The 20,034-nt window shown below is 37.0% G+C and overlaps 1 protein-coding gene and 1 pseudogene across 1 annotated transcript; one reads left to right on the forward strand and one right to left on the reverse strand.

The window, feature by feature from the left end:
• Positions 1–2,052: 2,052 nt before the first annotated feature.
• On the reverse strand, positions 2,053–7,777 carry LOC485141 (tripartite motif-containing protein 77-like). The gene is made up of 6 exons (XM_038569337.1): positions 7,367–7,777; positions 6,591–6,686; positions 5,526–5,756; positions 4,767–4,789; positions 3,993–4,090; positions 2,053–2,546 (listed from the first exon to the last, which is right to left on the reverse strand). The coding sequence occupies exons 1-6, from the start codon at positions 7,775–7,777 to the stop codon at positions 2,053–2,055; spliced, it is 1,353 nt and encodes a 450-aa protein (XP_038425265.1).
• Positions 7,778–18,082: 10,305 nt separating this feature from the next.
• On the forward strand, positions 18,083–18,356 carry LOC119864874 (annotated as a pseudogene).
• The last annotated feature ends 1,678 nt before the right edge of the window (positions 18,357–20,034 follow it).

Below are 20,034 nucleotides of genomic sequence, written 5' to 3' on the forward strand. Positions count from 1 at the left end.
TTTACCCCCACACTGGGACAACAGAGACCCCTTCCCCTAGTTCCTCCGGCCAGAAAGAAAGAGCTCTCTCTTGGGGCACAGGTGGCCATGTCCCCTGCTGCCACTTCTGCTTTACTGTAGGTCTGCTTTGCTGTAGCAGTTTCTTTGCTACTACATTTTCACGGAAGTGAATTTAATTGCCACAATATTCCCTACTCAATATTGTCTTGGAAGAGAGGGGGGGGCAGAAGAGGAAGGGATGGAAGGAGAAAGGGAGGGGGAAAGAGAGAGATTGATTTTTATTTACACAAAGGAAAAGAAAAACTATTTCTTTGTGATTAGAATACTTGGGATTTACTCTCATACAGCAGTGCTAGCTCTAGTCATCATTTTGTGCCTCACATCCCAGGCACGAATGACTTTAGTGTCTGATTACTTTGCAAACTTCTAAGATCTAAGTCTGAAGCATTTCGTGAAATGAAGTTTGACTGTTGGCTATTTACATTTTGTGTGGTTCAGAACTGAAGTTTACACATCCCCCAAAATGTGTGTGTATACATATATACATATACATATGTGTATGTGTGTATTTTGACTATTTATGTAATTTCCTTAAAGCCATTGCAGTATCTAAGCATCAAGGTCTTATTGCCTGTACTACTATCACTCCAGTGAAACTTGTCTATATTGCTGGAATACTGGGCACGTCATTGAGAACTACTCACAGCAACACTGAAGAGTCAAATTGTACACAATCTATATTTTTTTTCTTTTCAGTTAAAAGAAATTTCTGACCCATGAGTATGAACATTAACATAAAGCATAATTCATTTATTTATTCAATAGTATTTCTCAGCACTTCCTGCCTTTCTAATTGTGTCTACATTATTTTAACTTTTTGTTGGTTCTGTAGCCTTTACTTTTTTTTTATAAATGTATTTTTTATTGGTGTTCAATTTGCCAAAATATAGAATAACACCCAGTACTCATCCTGTCAAGTGCCCACCTCAGTGCCCACCACCCAGTCACCCCCACCCCCCACCCACCTCCCCATCCACCACCCCTAGTTCGTTTCCCAGAGTTAGGAGCCTTTCAGGTTCTGTCTCCCTTTCTGATATTTCCCACTCATTTTTCTCCTTTCCCCTTTATTCCCCTTCACTGTTTTTTATATTCCCCAAATGAATGAGACCATATAATGTTTGTCCTTCTCCGATTGGCTTATTTCACTCAGCATCATACCCTCCAGTTCCATCCATGTTGAAGCAAATGGTGGGTATTTGTCATTTCTAATAGCTGAGTAATATTCCATTGTATACATAGACCACTGCTTCTTATCCATTCATCTTCCGATGGACACCGAGGCTCCTTCCACAGTTTGGCTATTGGGACATTGCTGCTATAAACATGGGGGTGCAGGTGTCCCTTGTAGCCTTTACTTTTAATAATTTTTTATACATTCCTTTATTTATTTATCAAGCATTCTGTTGTGCTTCTCATATTCCCGGGCTGGTGTTTCTTTTTTGGAATGTGCTATGAAGAGGACCGGCATTGGCTGTCCATCTTGTGCTTTGAAAACTAGAAAAGACCTGAATTCTGTTTACATAGGGAAGAGATGCACTGTTCTTAAGGTCCTGTGGCCTAATCAAGTCCAGTAAATGGAGAACTGAGGGAGGAGGGACTTAGCCAGAGGAATTCCACTGTGACATTGGGTTTTGACAAGAACTGTCTGGAAGGAGAATTTTCTGTGCTTGGTGTTCATTGATTTAGCTAATTTCCACACCCATGCATTTTTTTTCACCATTAAGAGACTCACATAGCAAATGAAAAGTGCACACATCTCACACAATGTAATAAAAGAGATTGCTTTTATTTAAATAAAATAGAAAAGACAAATGTGCATCTTTCACATTGTCACCACTTTAAAAAATAATACAAATATATCTCCTGGAGGTAAGGTGAAGTTTAAATCCATGAGGTAAAAGTGATTTCCCCATTCGAGAAGTCACCAGAATAGGATCCTCCCCAACTATTAAAATTCCCAAGAGCTTGGTCAGGTTTGTGAGCTGTTCCTGATCATTTGGGTCCATAGCAAATGAAAGGTCTGAGAGGGAAAGAAAAGGAGCATGAGAGGAAATTACAAATGAGGGAGCTTTTGGCAACATTCACAAAGCTTACCGTACCACATTCATAATCTAGAAACACCCCTATCCAGCCCTGGGGTCTTTGGATGTAGTGAAGTAATGGCGGGGAGGCAGAGAAGAGACGACAAAGGTCATTCACTTTAATGCACAGAAGTAGGAAAATATCCTCAGAATTGAGCAGCATATCATTGCGATTGATCCAGGATTCCTTGCAAAGTCCTACAATCCAATTACAAGAGTTTCCCACATCTACCTCCCAGTAATGTTTGCCGGAGGTGAAGGTCTGAGCTCCCCACAAAGGAGTGTACTGTAGACTTGCTGGACTGTGGGGCATGTCTTGATGGTCGGAACTGCATTGCAAATGTATCAGGTCTTCAAACAGAGCCACACGATAATTGCTTATGTTATGGTCCAATGTAATATACACTTCAGTAAGAAGAAAACAGTGAAGTCAAAGACCAGAGCTTAAAAATTCTGTGGGACAAGTACAGTAGTGTTCTGGCAAATGCAAAACAAACAGATCTATAAAACCAAAACTGATTTGTTTTGTTTCCTGAGAACACTCCCACCCGCCCTGGCCCAATTTCAAGGTACTTACCATTTAGTAATTCCTCATAAAATTCTGGGACATAGAACAGTTAGCTTTCATGACAGAGCCTCTACTAACTGCTCCAGAATAGTCCTTTATTACAAGTGACTATACACAGTGTGTCACTGGAAATCCAGAGACACATCAGTAAGGGCTTCTTGCCTATTTACAGAGCAAGTAAATGTCTATTCATACGACTAGATGAAAGACAATTTTGAGAATATAGAAACACGTAGGATGTCAAGCTCTGGCTTTATTTTCACTAGCTCATTGAAAATTTAGGAGCCTGCTCATAGATCCCAAGTAAATGCTAATATGGCCCTTCAACTTACTTAAGTCTTCTCATTAATCAACTAGCACAAGATAAAATAAATATAACAACCATAATAAATATATTACATATGACTTAAAAATATGATACTGTTATTCTTATTAGTCCTAAATAATGATCACTTTGCCCAAACATGAGTATGAAACATGTAAACAAGCAAAGGTAAAATAAATTGAGAATCCATATTTGCCTTTTTTTTAGAAGTGGTTTCTCTCTCTGAATTTCTGACTCATACACCATGGAATCCGAATTTAGCTTTTCCCATTCCAGGCCTGCTTCTCCTGTCTGCCAGGCTCCCCATCTACATCAGTCTTAGAGTCCTTCCACAAAACAAATTGTATGTTCCATTTGTTTTCTGGTTGTACCTATTGTTTGTAAATATATTTTTATCCCCTTTTAAAATCTTGTGGTTTTTCAAATACATTCCTTAACTTAAATGTTTAGGTAAACATTTAAATAACGACTTAAGGTGCTTCTGAGAATCTGAACATCTACATATAACCACAGTTAACAACTGTAAGTTGAAACACACTGAATTGGTATGTAGTTTTTTTTTTTTAATTTTTATTTATTTATGATAGTCACAGAGAGAGAGAGAGGCAGAGATACAGGCAGAGGGAGAAGCAGGCTCCATGCACCGGGAGCCCGACGTGGGATTCGATCCCGGGTCTCCAGGATCACGCCCTGGGCCAAAGGCAGGCGCCAAACCACTGCGCCACCCAGGGATCCCGGTATGTAGTTTTGATGCCAAGTGCTTGCTTGTTTCAAACTCACTGCAAATTGTCATAAGAAAACAGTCATATTTGATTATAATAAAATATAGTTATAAGGTATTCATATTTACCTGCTTCCCTGTTCTCCAAAAAGACTAATAGAGAAATGAGGAGAAGTCCTCCAGGTGTATCTCCTCCTGGAGGAAATAGTGAGATCTTACCAGGGTGCCCCCTCTCACCTCGGAAGTTGTTAAGCCTTTCGGACATCCCTGTGATGGTCCATGTGTTCAGCTGAGGGTTCATAGGCTGGGGAATGTGCAACTGCATTAACTGACTCCTGCAAAGTAAAAGAGCCACTTACTAACATGTCCAGAGGTATCATGAATGATTCCTTGAAGATGCTCCATCAGAATCCTTACAGTTAAGTGCAAAGGATGTGAATTCAACTCCACAAATTGAGGAATACTGTAGTTATTCTTGTACCTTATAATTAGCTACCCTGCTCAGTAAGATATGTTACTTCACTCATAATTGTGTCTCTTTTCTATCTTTGGCTTCCCTAGGGGAGCCACACAGCCATTCTCTTTTAGTTCCTAAAATCCAATAGGTGCCAAAGTTTTGGAACTTGCTGCCTGGTCCATATGGAGCTTCAATTCTGTAGGATGCTCTTTCTTGGGGACTTTCCCTGTCCCCTCTTATCACCATTCTTCCACCTGTTGCCTCTCTAAGCTTATTTGCCTTTCCCATAGGAGACCTGGAATAATTCTCAAATAATTAGGATATTGGAAAAATAATCATCTTTTGGCAACTTCTGTAAGAAGACTTGCAGCTGAAACCATATCCCTCTCAATGCTGACTTTTACCTAAGGATGGTCAAAATAAAACCTATAACTGTTTACATAAGAAATAAGTGCAGACAGAAAGAAACTTGTCACAAAAAAGGGGGTCCATCTCATCAGGAATAGCCTGGCCACTGTCACCATAAACCAACTTGAATTGAGGGGCAAACTTACCTTTTCATGATGTCTCCCAAATTCTGTGAAGAGAAAGAGAGGGAGGCTTAGCTTTGAGCCAAGATAGTTCTACCTGTTTAGTCTAGTCTGAGGCTATGAGACTGGACTAGAAAATTCTCTATCTCCACTTTTCTTCCTGGAGTAAAATCATTTGCCCTTTTCCTTATCCTTATAATGATGGAACTCAGTCTTACATGACATAGAGTTGATAAAATAATGAGCATCATAAAATTTAAAACAGAAGACATTATGAGAATAAACGACTGGCTGTGTTTGTTCTAATCTACAGCAAGATTCACAGAGGTTTCCCCAAAGTTCTTCTGAGGCCGTGTGGGCTTCACATCTACAATTTCAAAATAGAAAGAATGGATATATCCCACATTTCCATATATTGACAAGTGCAGATCAGAATGGAACGATCTATTCACAAGCTACTCTGTTGCCATTGGTTAGAAACTGAAAATTTAGTAGAATTGAGAAGGAACTTTTTTCCTCCCTGGATCTGTTCCATGAAACTTTCTACATAATCGCCCTTCTGCACAAAGTGAATGTGACTCGAGGCCTCCAAGTTATACTGGAGGAGCAAAGCCTGCCATCATAAGCTAAAGGAGGTAAACTTTGGACCTTGGAAACAGAAAAATAATGGATGTCAAAAGGGATACAGACTTCAGTGGCTATAAATGATGGCTGAGCAGCAGGTGTTTGACACCCTGGCATCCTTCCTCAGCTGCTGATGTTTGGCACCCTGGCAGTCCTTACCCAGAACAGGTCCGTGTCTGTTTTGTAGCACATTTCCTTTAGCTCCTGATACATTTTTCTTAGGAGTTTTCCCATGTGACGCATTCTAGCTACATTTCTCTGGAGTTGATTAAAAATGATCTTGCCTTCAATTGCCAGGGTCTCTAAATGTTTTTGCTTTTCTTCATGGAGATATTGGTATACCTTAGGGTATTCAGCTCTGATCATTATCATCCGTAGATTTATAAAACCCTGAAATGACATTGGTTTAATTAGGACATGTATCTGGATGGTTTTATTCTTCTTTCATTATCTATGGTCTGTGTGCTATGGACAGTGTTCTTGTCTTAGTCTGTTTGGGTTGCTTTAACAAAAACACCATAGACTGGGTAGCTAATAAACATAGAAATTAATTTCTCACCATTCTATATCCTGGGAGGTCTACGTTTGGTGCTGATTGATTTGGTATCTGGTGAGAGCCAACTTCCTAGATAGCCATCTTTTTGTTATGTCCTCATATGGCAGATGGGACAAGGGACATTTCTAGGGTCTCTTTTACAAGGACACTTGTCCTGTACCTGAGGACTCTGGCCTTGTGACCTAGTCACCTCTCAAACCCCCCACCTTCTGTTGCTATCACCTTGGGAGTTAGAATTTGAACATACAAATGATCTGAAGCAAACATTCAGATCATAGAAGTACTACATACAGCTTTATGTCTTTCTACTTCTAAGAAACCATGCATTTGTTTTCTTTCTTACCTTTTCCCCTCCTTCTTTTCCTTCTTTTTCATTTATTTATTAGTCTGCACCATTGCTTCCAACTACTTACCCTCATCCCTGATAAAGTATTAGTGGTAGATACTGCTTTATCCAGAAAAGTCAGGAATATCTTTTAGTTACACAATGAACTCAATAGGAAATTTTGCACTGAAGGTCATGTTTCCCTTCCCTGTAGAGAAACATATCTAGCTCTTTTTCTGATTACCTATTCAGAGGATATTAGGATTTAATATGTTCTTCTACTGTCAGTTACCATGATATCTGTCCCAAGTTGGTTCCAAGGGAAACAGGGCCTGTTGCTTACCTGCCATCCCCTAAATAAGTTGTACTCTCTGTTTAGATTTCTCTGATTTCTCTGTTTGTTTTTCCAAATAGACCTCATTTGCATCAGAAGTTTCTCCTGTAAAAGAACTACAAATTTGAGAACTAGAAAAACAAATATAGTATATTTCAGATACCTCAAAAAGCAATAAGAGGATAGACATGAGAAAAATAAACAGTAAAGAAAGCAGATAGGTCAGTGATTTTCCCTGAGAACACTAATATTCAAATGTGGGAGACTGACTAAAAATAGAGTTCCTGAATTTGGAAAATGCAGTCCATTATCTGAGGAATCTAGTTCTGATATTATATGTAACACGGACAATTTTCAGAAGTGAATCTTGACTCATATTTAATTTTGAAATGATAGCCATCACTTTTTTCTATGGCATGATTAGAATACATTGTTTATAAATCTGCTATCACTAAAAGATTCTCATTGTCATCATGTCAGAAGTAGCTAATGACTGTCATTGCCTCTAGAGATTACCCACCCTGTTAGTTACAATGAAACACCAAGGCCCTCCTCAGCTCATCCTCATTCCTCTCCCTCATCCCAATGGAATTTAAACTTTAGGGGAGCAAAGATATGTGTCTGGTTTCTTCTGTGCTTTATCCCTAGTTTTCAGAACAGTACCTGGATTGGTTTCTGAAATTTTACGTGCTTGAGCATAAGAAGATAAAAATTAAAATCAACAACTTTTGCTCATTGCCTGGTAAGACACAGAATCCTCCACATTTCATAGTGGGAGTACTTACCCTGTAGTGCTTAGTAGCCTTCGATATTGGTGAGTGTCTGTGAGTGGCATGCCCTGGGGAATGGGAGCAGTGCCCACACAGCAGGTTCTTTTCAATTGGACAGAAGAGGTCCTTTGCTGTTTGGTGCGTCCTACAGACTTGCTTGGCAGAGTTTGGTAACTGGCAGGAAATTGATTTTTTGATAGCATGAACTTGTTCCTCAGCAAAAATAATTTTTTCCAAGTATATTCGTGGAGATACTGCCCTGCACACAGGGCAGCGAGCAGGATGCTGAGCATCTTCCCACAAGAGGCAAATACAAGGAGCACAAAAGCTGTGCCCACAGCTAATGGTGAAAGGGTCTGTGAAATAGTCCTTGCAGATGTGGCAGATAAGCTCACTGGGAACATTCTGCACAAAAGTAGAATCCATGTTTCTGAGGAAATAAAAGGAAAAGAAAAGTGAGTTAAGACTTTTCTCACTAATATAATATGTGCACAATAGCAGGATAGGCGGTGCTTGGAATAAGATGGAAAAGCAGGAGAGTACTCCAGACTCAGAGCCTACATCCTTGTTTTCCAGCCATGCCCTGCAGCCCTACTTCTCAGTTCCCATTAAAAATTCAGGATTTGTCAACCATGTTGTCTCTTTTAAAAGACAAATACATCAGAGGTTCTGGCTCAAATATGGCTTACCCATATTTGGTCCAAAATTATCACACTTTTATCTTATTCTCCTCTCTCTGATTGGTTAGCATAAGATATGTGCTCCAATTCTGGCCAATGAAATGAGAAAGACTCCTAGGAGAATCTATGAAAATATTTCTTGCTCTAGAAGAAACATGGAAGAAAAATATGCTTTTTCTGCTTCTGGACATGATTTGAATACAGTTCCCATTTGCATAGCCATTTTACGGTCTCAATGCCTAAGGATAACAGCCAATACTCTAAGGCTAACAAGAGGATGGGAGAAACCTTCTTGATTTTAAAGAATGCCATTTAACACTACTTATCTTTTCTGGAGAGACCTAAAGGGAAAGGTAGAAAATAACCACTCTAGACACTGTGACACTAACTGAATCAAGAAAGAATCATCAATAGATGCTAGATGCATCAATTTTAGATGCATCAATTTTAGCATCTAAAATAACTAAGATAAAAACTTTTGGGAAGAGAGTATTCATATACCAACAAAGCTCTACCCCATATATTGTTCCTAAATGCAAAAGAAAAAAAAAGTATCTTTACAAGGTAAATATTTAGCAGACACATTAACCAAACAACCAAACGGTGGCCATGGGTCTCATGCATTTTTAGATGAGAACCACTTAAGGACACAACAGCTTCCCTCCCAGAAACACTTAATCTGCAAGGAACCATGGAAGAATGTTAGACAAATATGTTCAGTAAACATTATGTAAAACAATGATCTTGGGCTATTCAAATAATCTTAGTTTCTTAGGAGAAAATAATTTGAAATGATTATACATGAAAGGTGAGTAAAATACAAAAATTAACTAGAATGGGGCATCCTTGACCCACTTCCAGGTTGAAAAAATTAATAGCCAATGAAGACATTTTGGGGACATGCAGGAACATGATAAATATAATTAGGTCTTCCCATTTCAGTTAAGAAATGTGGAAAGCTGTAAAGATTGTTGCTGCCCTCCTATCACAAGAAAACTGCTAGACAAACTAAACATTAATGACTTGTGTTGAAACATTAGAAAATTGAGGTCACAAGCCAAACAACTGAGACAGATTCTGCGTAGAGGTAGGCACAAGCACAAAGGGAAACAGGACCTGTGCATGTTTATCCAAGGCAGATTCTACTAGAGGCCATATAAATTGGTATGAAGATAAAGTAGTTTTAACTAGATGATAAAAGCCAAATGTGAGTGAAAATATATGTGCAAAGGCCCTTAGGATCATAAGTGTAGGTGACAATACAGCTAAAGATATGAAAGAGATAGAGACTCTTTGGGAAACAGCACAAAGAGAGGACCTAGAGCTAAACCAAGAAGTAAAACAGAATATCTTTAAAGTAGTGCTTCTCAACTGAGGGCTACCCCAACTCAACTAGGAAAATTTGGTACTGTTAGAGACAATTTTGGTTGTCACAATTTGAAGGGTATTACTGGCATCTAGTGGGTAGAGCCCAAAGTTCCCTTTAAAATCCCCACAATCAAAAATAATAAAATAAAATAAAATAAAATAAAATAAAATAAAATAAAATCTCCACAATGAATAGTACACACAAAAAATTTACAACAAAAAGATACCATGTCCAATTTGCCAACTGTGTGAGGTGGAGAAAACCTCTACTAGAGGCATTGTGAGTCTCTGGAACCCATAGCATTACTATATTCTAACTTTGGTAACTAGAACCATAATAAACTTCAAACCCAGGCAGCCCAGGTGGCTCAGTGGTTTAGCCCAGCCTTCGGCCCAGGGCGTGATCCTGGAGTCCTGGGATCGAGTCCCATGTCAGGCTCCCTGTATGGAGCCTGCTTATCCCTCTGTCTGTGTCTCTGCCTCTCTCTCTCTCTCTCTCTCTCTCTGTCATGAATAAATAATAAATAAAATCTTTTAAAAAAACTTTAAAAAATAAACTTCAAACCCATATTGAACCCTGACTAGATTAATACAAATCCCCATAGTAAAGGCCTAACAGAAGAAAGTGTATTCTTACCATGAAACACAAAAAGAACTTACAGTATCTACTGTCATAGTACAGTATCTACTGTTATATATAATGACAGGTATTCAACAAAAAATGGTAATGCATATCAAAAAGCATAAAAAAACCTGAACTGAGAAATCACTCATCACAGCTAGACAACATAGATGTGAAAGCTTTAAGATAAGGATTTTAGAGTAACCATGATTATTACATATTATATTAAAGCCTTTGACAAAAAATGTCAACAACATGCAAGATACATGGGTAGTTTCAGGAGAGATGAAAACTGTAAGACAGATGTGCAAAACAGGCTTGCTGTACCATACATAGATTTAAGAAAAGAAGCTGTTAATATACGATCCTATGGCATGACAAACACAAGTTTCTAGAAGTATGCAGAATGCAACCAACTGGAACACCAGAATGGACTGTTTGTCATACTTCAAACTTCCTTGTACACCTTATATGGGAGGTGTGTTTGTTAGAAGTCATTTTCAGCCTGCCTCTTTGTATTACCAGACTTATCTAATGTAGAGATCTTTCTTTCAAACACTAGGGTTAAGCAATGCACCTAATAAAAGCAGCAGCCTTTATAAGTTTGGGACCTTCACAGGCTTTGTGTTGGTCCCCTGATCTCCACACTATTTTGTGTCTGTCTCTTCTTTTATTCCATGGGAGCACTGAACTTTCAGTTCCTGAACCTTCAAGCTGGACTTGGAAGCAACAGACAAATTCAGATAAGCTAGAAATAAAATTTCTACAGAAAATTTACAGGAATTTCCACAGACATTTCTACAGAAAATGTCATTACTGTACTTCATATTACATGTAATACAACCAAAGAAAGTAAGTCAGTGACCACAAAAATAGGTCAATACAAAACACGTAATCCAAACATAGAATGGGAAATAAACCAGAACAGAGCACCAAAGAGCAATAAGACAACATTAAATGATACAACATATGTGTAATTGGATTCCCAGAAATAAAACAAAGAGAGAACAGGGCAGAAGAAACACTTGAAGAAATAATTTTAGAAAACTTTCCAAAACTAAACTAATGATACACCAAAAAAGATTCATGACCAGAAAAGATCAAGCAGAAAAAGTCCAAAACAAACAAACCAACAAAAACTCCCAACACCTTGCCAAGTTGTATTAAACTGAATGAAAACAATAACAAAGAGAAAGTCTCAAAGGCAGCCACAGTAACAGTGGTAGGGGAAGATTACAAATAGAGAAATAAAGATAAGAATTATACCAATAAGCTTGCCAGAAACTATGCAACTAAGAAGACAATGAATGCTATTTTTAAGGTGTTGAAAGAAAACAACTGTCAACCCACAATTCTATATCCACTGAAACTATCCTTCAAAAGTGGGAGATATTTTAATTTTCCAAAAAAGGAAAATTAAGGGAATTTGGTGCCAGTTAATCAAATATACAAAAAATACAAAAGTTCTTCAGAGAAAAGGATATCATGCTGGGAGGAAACTTGGATCTACACAAAGAAACAAAACACTAGAAATGAAATAAGATGAAGTGTAAGCTATTCTCATATTTTAAAAATAATATTTAGGGATCCCTGGGTGGCGCAGCAGTTTAGTGCCTGCCTTTGGCCCAGGGCGCAATCCTGGAAACCCGGGATCGAATCCCACGTCGGGCTCCCGGTGCATGGAGCCTGCTTCTCCCTCTGCCTGTGTCTCTGCCTCTCTCTCTCTCTCACTGTGTGCCTATCATAAATAAATAAAAATTAAAAAAAAAAAGCTAAAAATAATATTTAAAGCAACAGTAGTCACATTATACTATGTGTTATGATGTGTATAAAAGTGAAATGACTACAATGACATAAGACAGAGGAAAGGAATTAGGACTATTATCAGGTTTTGACATCACATTTAAAGAGGTATAGTATTAATGCAGGTGGACAAAATTACTTAAGGGGGTCTACAGAAGTAATACCTTGGAGATGTTGCAGGTTTGGACCTGAACAACTGCCATAAAATAAATATTGCAATAAATGAAGTTTCTAGTTCCTCAGCATATATAAAAGTTAGGTTTACACTCTACTGTAGTCTAAGTTGCAATAGCATTATGTCTTTAAAAAAAGTATATACTTTAAAGACTACTTTATTACTGAAAAATACTAACAATCACTAAGCTTTCACCTAGTCATAATCACTGATCACAGATCACCATAAAAATATAATAATAATGAAAAAGTTATAAACATTCTGAGAATAACTAAAATGTGACACTGACATGAAGTGAGCAGATGCTATTGGAAAAATGGTGCTGATAGACTTGCTGGACAAAGGGCTGCCACAAACCTTCAATTTATAAAAATCTCAGTATCTGCTATGCAATAAAATGAGGTAGGCCTATATTTTAAACTCCATGCAGACACTAAAAATAATTAAAATAGAGGTGTAAATAATGAGTGAGTCACTTGAAGAAATAAAATATAGCTTTAAAAGTAGAGGCATAGACTTCAGTTTCTGGTGCAACATGTAAGAAGTTCAGAAATCCCATTGTGTCCCAACAAGCATAAAGCTGAAAAACTGAAAAATCAACAAGTATTCTTAGATCCATCAGAGAAGTGAGGTCATAGAGCAAATAGCTACTCCTTCAAATTAGAGAGAGTCACATAAGCAGGTACAGAGTCCCAGTTTTCCAGAGCAGAAACTCACCAGCAGAACTGCCAAGGGGATATGGCACTGGAGTAGGAAATCCTGCACTGCAATCGATGAATGGCTATAGGCTCAGTGTGCACAAGTCTGAGAGTTAAAAACTCTAGGGAGACCCACTCATAGAAGCGACCCACACTTATATGAGTTTTACCTCTAGGAACTTTACCAGGTCCTCACAGTGAATATTGGGGAAAAATACTGCTGCTGCTTTGGCAGAGGAAGGGGAAAAAAGTAACCATTTTTCGTTATGGAAAAGTAACCATTTTGAAGTATGTCAGAGTATTCTGTTATTCTTAAAGAGGATTGTTTTTAAAAAGAATTGTCATCATTAAGAGGAGAAGCTTTTTAACCAGAGCCAATCTTCCTGGGAGAATGGATGAGCCAAGTTCAGCAACCTGTAGACATCAGTCTGTTTCAAGACATCAGTCTGTTTCAAGTGGGGAACAGAGAAGCACTGCTGACCAGGGACACAGGATCAGTAAAAAACACAGATCTACTCAGAGGACTACAGAATGCATCTCTTCCCCCTACCTGCTTATTGCACATTACTAAAGGCCTATTTACTGGAATTCCTTTTATCTAGTATATCATGTCAGTCTTTCATCAAGAAATTACAAGGCACACTAGCAAAAAACGGTTTGAAGAGATTTAAGAGGCATTGGAATTAGTCAGACATTGCAAGAATGGTGGAAATATCAGATAAGAAATTTTAATTTTAAAACCTATGATTAAAATGCTAAGGGATAGATAGATAGATAGTACATATAGATAATATATAAGAACAGATAGACAATAGATAATGAAGCAGGGAAATGAAAATGCTCAGAAAGTATTTCTAAAAATGTTAGAGGTGAAAATAATGTGACATAAATGAAGAATGCCTTTGATGGGCTCATTAGTAACGACATTCTTGAGGAATTAGAGCTTGAGAATACACACATAGAAATACCTAAATTAAAAGGCAAAAAGAAAAAGTAAAGAAATAAACCCCAAGAATATCCAATAACTGTAGGACAACTACAAAAAAGCATAACATACCTGTAATGCGAATACCAGAAGGAGAAGGAAAAAAGGAACAAACAATATTTGAAGTAATACTACTTAAGAATTTTCCAAAATTAATATTAGGCATCAAACCACATGTCAGGAAGCTCAGAGAACACCATGCATAATAAATGCAAAAATGTAGTATTTAAACTTTAAAAATCCAATATTAAGAATAACTCTTGAAAGAAGTCAGATGAAAAATGTCTTACTGACATAAAATCAAAGTACATCTGCCTTTTCTTCAGGAACCATATAAGGCGGTAGAAGATAGTAAAGTGAAATATTTAAAACACAGAGAAAATACATGCCAACCTAGAAATATGTATACTGCCCAATCATTCCTTAAAAGTGAAGGAGAAATAAAGACTTTCTCAGATTAAAATAAAAAGCAAAGACTGGGGGCACCTAAATGGCTTAGTTGGTTAAACATCTGCTTTTGGCTCAGGTCATGACCTCAGGGTCCTGGGATTGAGCCCCAGACCAGGCTCCCTGCTCAGCAGGGAGTCTGGTTTTCCCTCTCCCCCTCCCTGCTCATGCTGTCTCTCTGCCCCATTCTCTCTCTCTCTCAAATAAATAAAATGTCTTTTTTTTTTTTTTTTTTTTTTGTAAAGGAAAGAATGAAAAGAAATTGAGGGGATATATGGCCAGGATACCCATCTTGTAAGAAATGTTCAAAGAAGTTCTTTTAGACAGGTGGAAGGTGAAATAAATCAGAAGCTAAAATCTGCATAAAGCAAATAAAATAATAAGAAAACAACTCAGTTTTAAAATGGGCAGAACAGCCCCGGGCGGGTCCCTGGGGTGAGGGGCGGGGGTGGTTGGGGTGGGGGAGGGAAAAAAAGAAAGAAAAAAAAATGGGCAGAACATCTGACAGACATATCCCTACAGATGATAGGTGTATGGCAAATAAAATGTTCAGCATTGTATGTCATTAGGGAATTGCAAATTAAACCAATGAATGGGCCAAACTTGAAACACTAACACCAAATGTTGATAAAGATGTGGTGCAAAAGGAACTCCCATTCACTGATGTTGGGAAGTGCAAAATTATATAGGCAGTTTGGAAGATAGTTTGGCAGTTTTTTTTTTTATAAAACCACACGTACTCTTCCAGCAATTGTGCTCCTTAATATTTATCCAAATAAATTGAAACTTTATGTCCACAAAAAACCCTGCACATGTTTATAACAGCTATATTCACAACTGCCAAAATTTGGAGGCAATCAAGATGTCCTTAAGTAGGTGAATGGATAAATAAAATATGGAACATTCAGACAATGGAATAGTATTCAACACTGTAAAGAAATGAGCTATCAATCCATGAAAAGATAAGGAGAGAACTTAAATGCATATTACTAAGTGAAGGAAGCCACTATGAAAAAAACTAAATACTACACGAATCCAACTCTATGCCATTCTGGGAAAGGCAAAACTATGGAGACAGCAAGAAAAAAATCTGTGGTTTCCAGGGGTTGTGGTGAGCAAGTGATGAATAGGTGAAGTACAGAGGATTTCTAGGATAGTAATACTATTCTGTATGATACTACAATAGGGGGTACATGTCACTATACATTTGTCATGACTGTGGATGGAACTGGAGGGTATTACACTAAACAAAATAAGTCATTCAGAGAAAGACAATTATATGGTTTCACTCTTATGTGGAATATTAGAAAAAGCTCAGAGAATCATAGGGAAATGGAGAGAAGATTGAATGTGAAGAAGTCATAGAGGGAGATAAACCAGGAGAGACTCTTAACTCTAGGAAACAAGTTGAAGGTTGCTGGGAGTGGGTGGGGGTGGGGTAACTGGGTGATGGGCATTAAAGAGGGCATGTGATGTGATGAGCACTGGGTGTTATGTGCAACGATGCATTACTGAACTCTACATCTGAAACTGATGAGGTACTATATGTTGGCCAATTTAATTTAAATTTAAAAAATACATTTGTCATAACCCATAGAATGTATAACATCAAGAGTGACTCCTACTGTAAGTTACAGACTTTGGGTGCTAATGATGTGTCCATGTAGATTAATCAATTGTAACAAATGTGCCATGGTAGCTGGGATATCTATAGTAGAAAAGGTTGTAAGTGTGTGGTATACGGAAATCTTTACTTAATTCTGAATTTTTTTTTGAGAACTTAATTAAAACTGCTCTGAAAATAGTTTATTTAAAAAAAATTTTAAAGTGAAAGTAAACAGTTTTATATTTTAAAATGCCCAGGATCCCTGGGTGGCGCAGCGGTTCGGCGCCTGCCTTTGGCCCAGGGCGTGATCCTGGAGACCCGGGATCGAGTCCCGCATCGGGCTTCTGGTGCATGGAGCCTGCTTCTCCCTCTGCCTATGTCTCTGCCTCTCTCTCTTTCTCTCTCTGTGACTATCATAAATAAATAAAAATTAAAAAAAAAATATTTAAAATGCCCAAACTCAAGAAGGCAGAAAAGAGTAAGGAGGAGGGATAAAAAAATGGAAAACATGGGATCCCTGGGTGGCGCAGCGGTTTGGCGCCTGCCTTTGGCCCAGGGCGCGATCCTGGAGAGCCAGGATCGAGTCCCACGTCGGGCTCCCAGTGCATGGAGCCTGCTTCTCCCTCTGCCTGTGTCTCTGCCTCTTTCTCTCTCTCCCTGTGTGACTATCATAAAAAAAAATATATATATATTTAAAAAAAATGGAAAACATAACTAGATATCTCCAATGTTACATTTTAATTTAATTATGTCAATAACTATAGTATATATGAAGGCTTTAAGCTCACCAGTTTAAAAAAAAAAAGATTGTCAGAATGCACAAAACATAATCAAATTCTGTGCAGTCTACAATAAGCCTACTTTAAATGTAAAGACCTAGGTTGAAAGTAAAAGGATAAGAAAGATACACACAAATCCTATCCTAAAGAAAGTTGGAGTAGCTCTGTTAATTTTAGATAAATAATACATAGGACCAAGGAAGAAAGTTCAGGATTAAGAAGGTATTACACAATGATATAGAGGTTAATTAAGAATATACAAAAATCTAAGTGTGTATGCATCAAAAGAATTTCATAATGTATGAAGCAAAAGCTGATATGCACAAAAGAGAAAAGGGCAAATTCACGATTTTTGGTGATTTCAATGTTCCTTCTTAAGTAATTAATAAAATAAGTGGGAAGAAAACCTATAATGATATAGATACCCTGAAAAGCACTATCAACTGAGTGAACTTCACCTAATAAGTATTTATAATATTTATAAATAATTCTACCCAACAACAGTGGACTACACATTTTCCCCAAATGTACACGAAACATTAATCAAGACAGATCATATTCTGGGCCATCAAACAAAGTCTTACATATTTAAAATAATAAAAATCTTACAATGTATGTTCTTAGACCAAAGTGGGAATTAGTTAAAAGTTAACAGGAGAATCTCAAGATATTGGAAATTAAAAAAAAAAAAAAGCATAATAATCCTTGAGTCAAAGAAAGAATATCACAAGAGAAATTTTAAGATATGTTAACCTCAATGAAAACGGTTGATATATCTTGTCAAAATTTTGGGATGCAGCTGAATTAGTTCTTAGTGGAAAAATTGTAGCATTAAATGCACATATAAGGAAAAAAGGAAATGTCTAAAACCAATAATGTAAGATTCAACTTAAGAACTAGAGAAAGAAAAAAAAAGAAACTAGAGAAAGAAAAACTAGGTTATACCTAGAGCAAACAGAGGAGAAACTAATAAAAGGAACAGCAGAAATGAGTGAAGTTGAAAACAGAAAAACAATTGAGAAAAAAATTGAATCCAAAATCAAACAAAACCTGTACAAGAAAGCTACATTCCTATTTTCGCCTTGAACATAAAAGCAAAAATCCTTGACAAAATATTTGCAAAAAAAATCCAACAATATTTAAAAAGGTAATATAGCATGACAAGGTTGGTTTATGCAAGAAAACATGAAGCTATTTCAACATTTCAAGTATCAAGTATAATTCATGTAAATACCTTATTAAGTTGCTAAAGAAGAAAAACCATATCAATATAAGCAGAAAAAAAAAAAAAACCACTCCATTCATGATAAGAAGTCTCATCAACGAAGTCTCATCAACCTCAGAAAAGAAAGGAAATTTCTTGACTCAATAAAGAGTTTCTATGAAAAAACTAAAGTTTAGAACAAGAATAATAGTGAGAATCCAAATTCTTTTCTCCTAATTTCAGGATGATACTGGATTCAGCATGGTACTGGAAGTCCTAGATAGTGCAGTAAAAGAGGAAAAAAACAAAAAAGACAAATATCAGAGGCATTGAGGGATCCCAGACCAGGTGGGCAGTGGGCAGGATGGAAGTGACATTGGAGCAGCATTTGGAGGACACAATGAAGAATCCTTCCATTGTTAGAATCTTGTGCACAGATTCACAAGGACTTAATTTGGGCTCCTGTGAGACCTTGTCAAATGAGCATGCTGGATTCATATCTGTTCTAGATTAGCAAGCAGGAAGCTAATCTCAGACCCCACTGATATTCTTGTGGTGTGTCTAGAATCAATAATGGGAGCATTATGATCCAGAAACAAGACAGCATCATGGTTGCAGTGTGCAAAATGACCTCTTAAAAATCTCATATCACTTCTCCAGTAGCCTGTCATAGGGGCTCCATCCTACCTATGCTAATTATCTTGTAGAACTTTAAAGTTCCAGTAGGTAGGCCATTTATTTGTTGTGCATTGGGCACTTTTGTATTAGAGTAAGCTTCTTTTGACACTTAATAGACTGAATTATCAAAATATTAGTAAGAAAGGATCATGTTTTGAAGTAGCAGATCCAGGTCACTTAGTATATAGAAATTTTTTATGTTCAATAAATTTGGCTGGAGGAAAAAAAAAAAGAAAAACATTGGGAAGGAAGAAATAAAATGTATGTGTTTACCGAAGACATGATTATGAGTATAGAAAATCCCAAAGATTTTACTTAAAAAATAAATCCTGGAATTAATGAATGAGTTTAGCAAGGTCATAGGACAAAAGGTCAATATATAAAAGTCATCTTGATCTCTACATATATGCAATGAAAAAGTTGTATCTGAAGTTTGTTTACAAATCCCACATGTATAGGGGCATCTGGGTGGCTCAGATGGTTAAGTATCTGCCTTTAGTTCAGGTCATAATCTCCAGTTCCAGGGCTTGAGCCCTATATAGGGCTCCTGGCTTAGCAGGGAGTCTGCTTCTTCCTCTGCCTCTGCCTCTATCCCCTGCTTATGCTTGCTCTCTCTCTCTTTCAAATGAAATAAATAAAAATAAAACAAAAAGTAAAATTCCCCACATTTATAGCTTCAAAATTTGTATTTGAAAAATTTTAAAGGGCCACATTTACAACTTCAAAAAGTGGATTAACTTTATTCATAAATTCTAGAGATCTGATGTACAGCACTGTTACTGATACCATATTGTATACTTAGAAATGTGTTAAAATGGTACATCTCACATTAAGAGCTCTTACTAGAACAAAAAGTCAAAAACAAAAACAAGGATCAAAATTAACTTTCACAGATGATGGATGGATGGATTCATCATCATGATTTGGGTGAAAGCTTCATATGTGTACCTATGTTGAAATTTTTCAAACTGTACATTTTTAGTATGTACAGGTTACTATATGTCAAATATATCAGCAAAATTGCTAAATTTTTTGTTTTTATTTATTCCAATTAATATTAGTATTACACTAATATTACACTAATAATATTAGCTTCAGGTGTACAATTTAGTGATTCAACACTTCCATACAACACCTGGTGCTTACCACAATAAATGCACCCCTTAATCTCCATCACCTATTTAATTGATCTTCCAACCACCTCCCCTCTGATAACCATCAATTTGTTCTCCATAGTTAAGTGTCTGTTTCCCAGTTTGCCTCTCTCTCTTTTTTCTGCTATGCTCCTTTGTTCCTGAAATCCCACATATGAGTAGAATCATATGGTATATACCATACACAAAAATAAACTCAAAATGAGCTAAAGACATGTGAGACATGAAATCATCAAAATCCTAGAGGAGAACACAGGCATTACTATCTTTGACATCAGCTGTAGTAAGTTCTTTTAAGATATGTCTCCTCAGGCAAGAAAATGAAAGAAAAAGTGAACTATTGGGACTTCATCAAAAATAAAAAAATAAAAAGCTTTTGCACAGTGAAGGAAACAATCAACAAAAGTAAAAAGTGACCTATGAAATAGAAGATATTTGCAAATGACATATGCGTTAAAGGACTAGTATTCAACATATATGAAGA

Source organism: Canis lupus, chromosome 21 (assembly GCF_011100685.1).
Source record: "Canis lupus familiaris isolate Mischka breed German Shepherd chromosome 21, alternate assembly UU_Cfam_GSD_1.0, whole genome shotgun sequence".
In the NCBI taxonomy this organism is placed as follows: domain Eukaryota; kingdom Metazoa; phylum Chordata; class Mammalia; order Carnivora; family Canidae; genus Canis; species Canis lupus.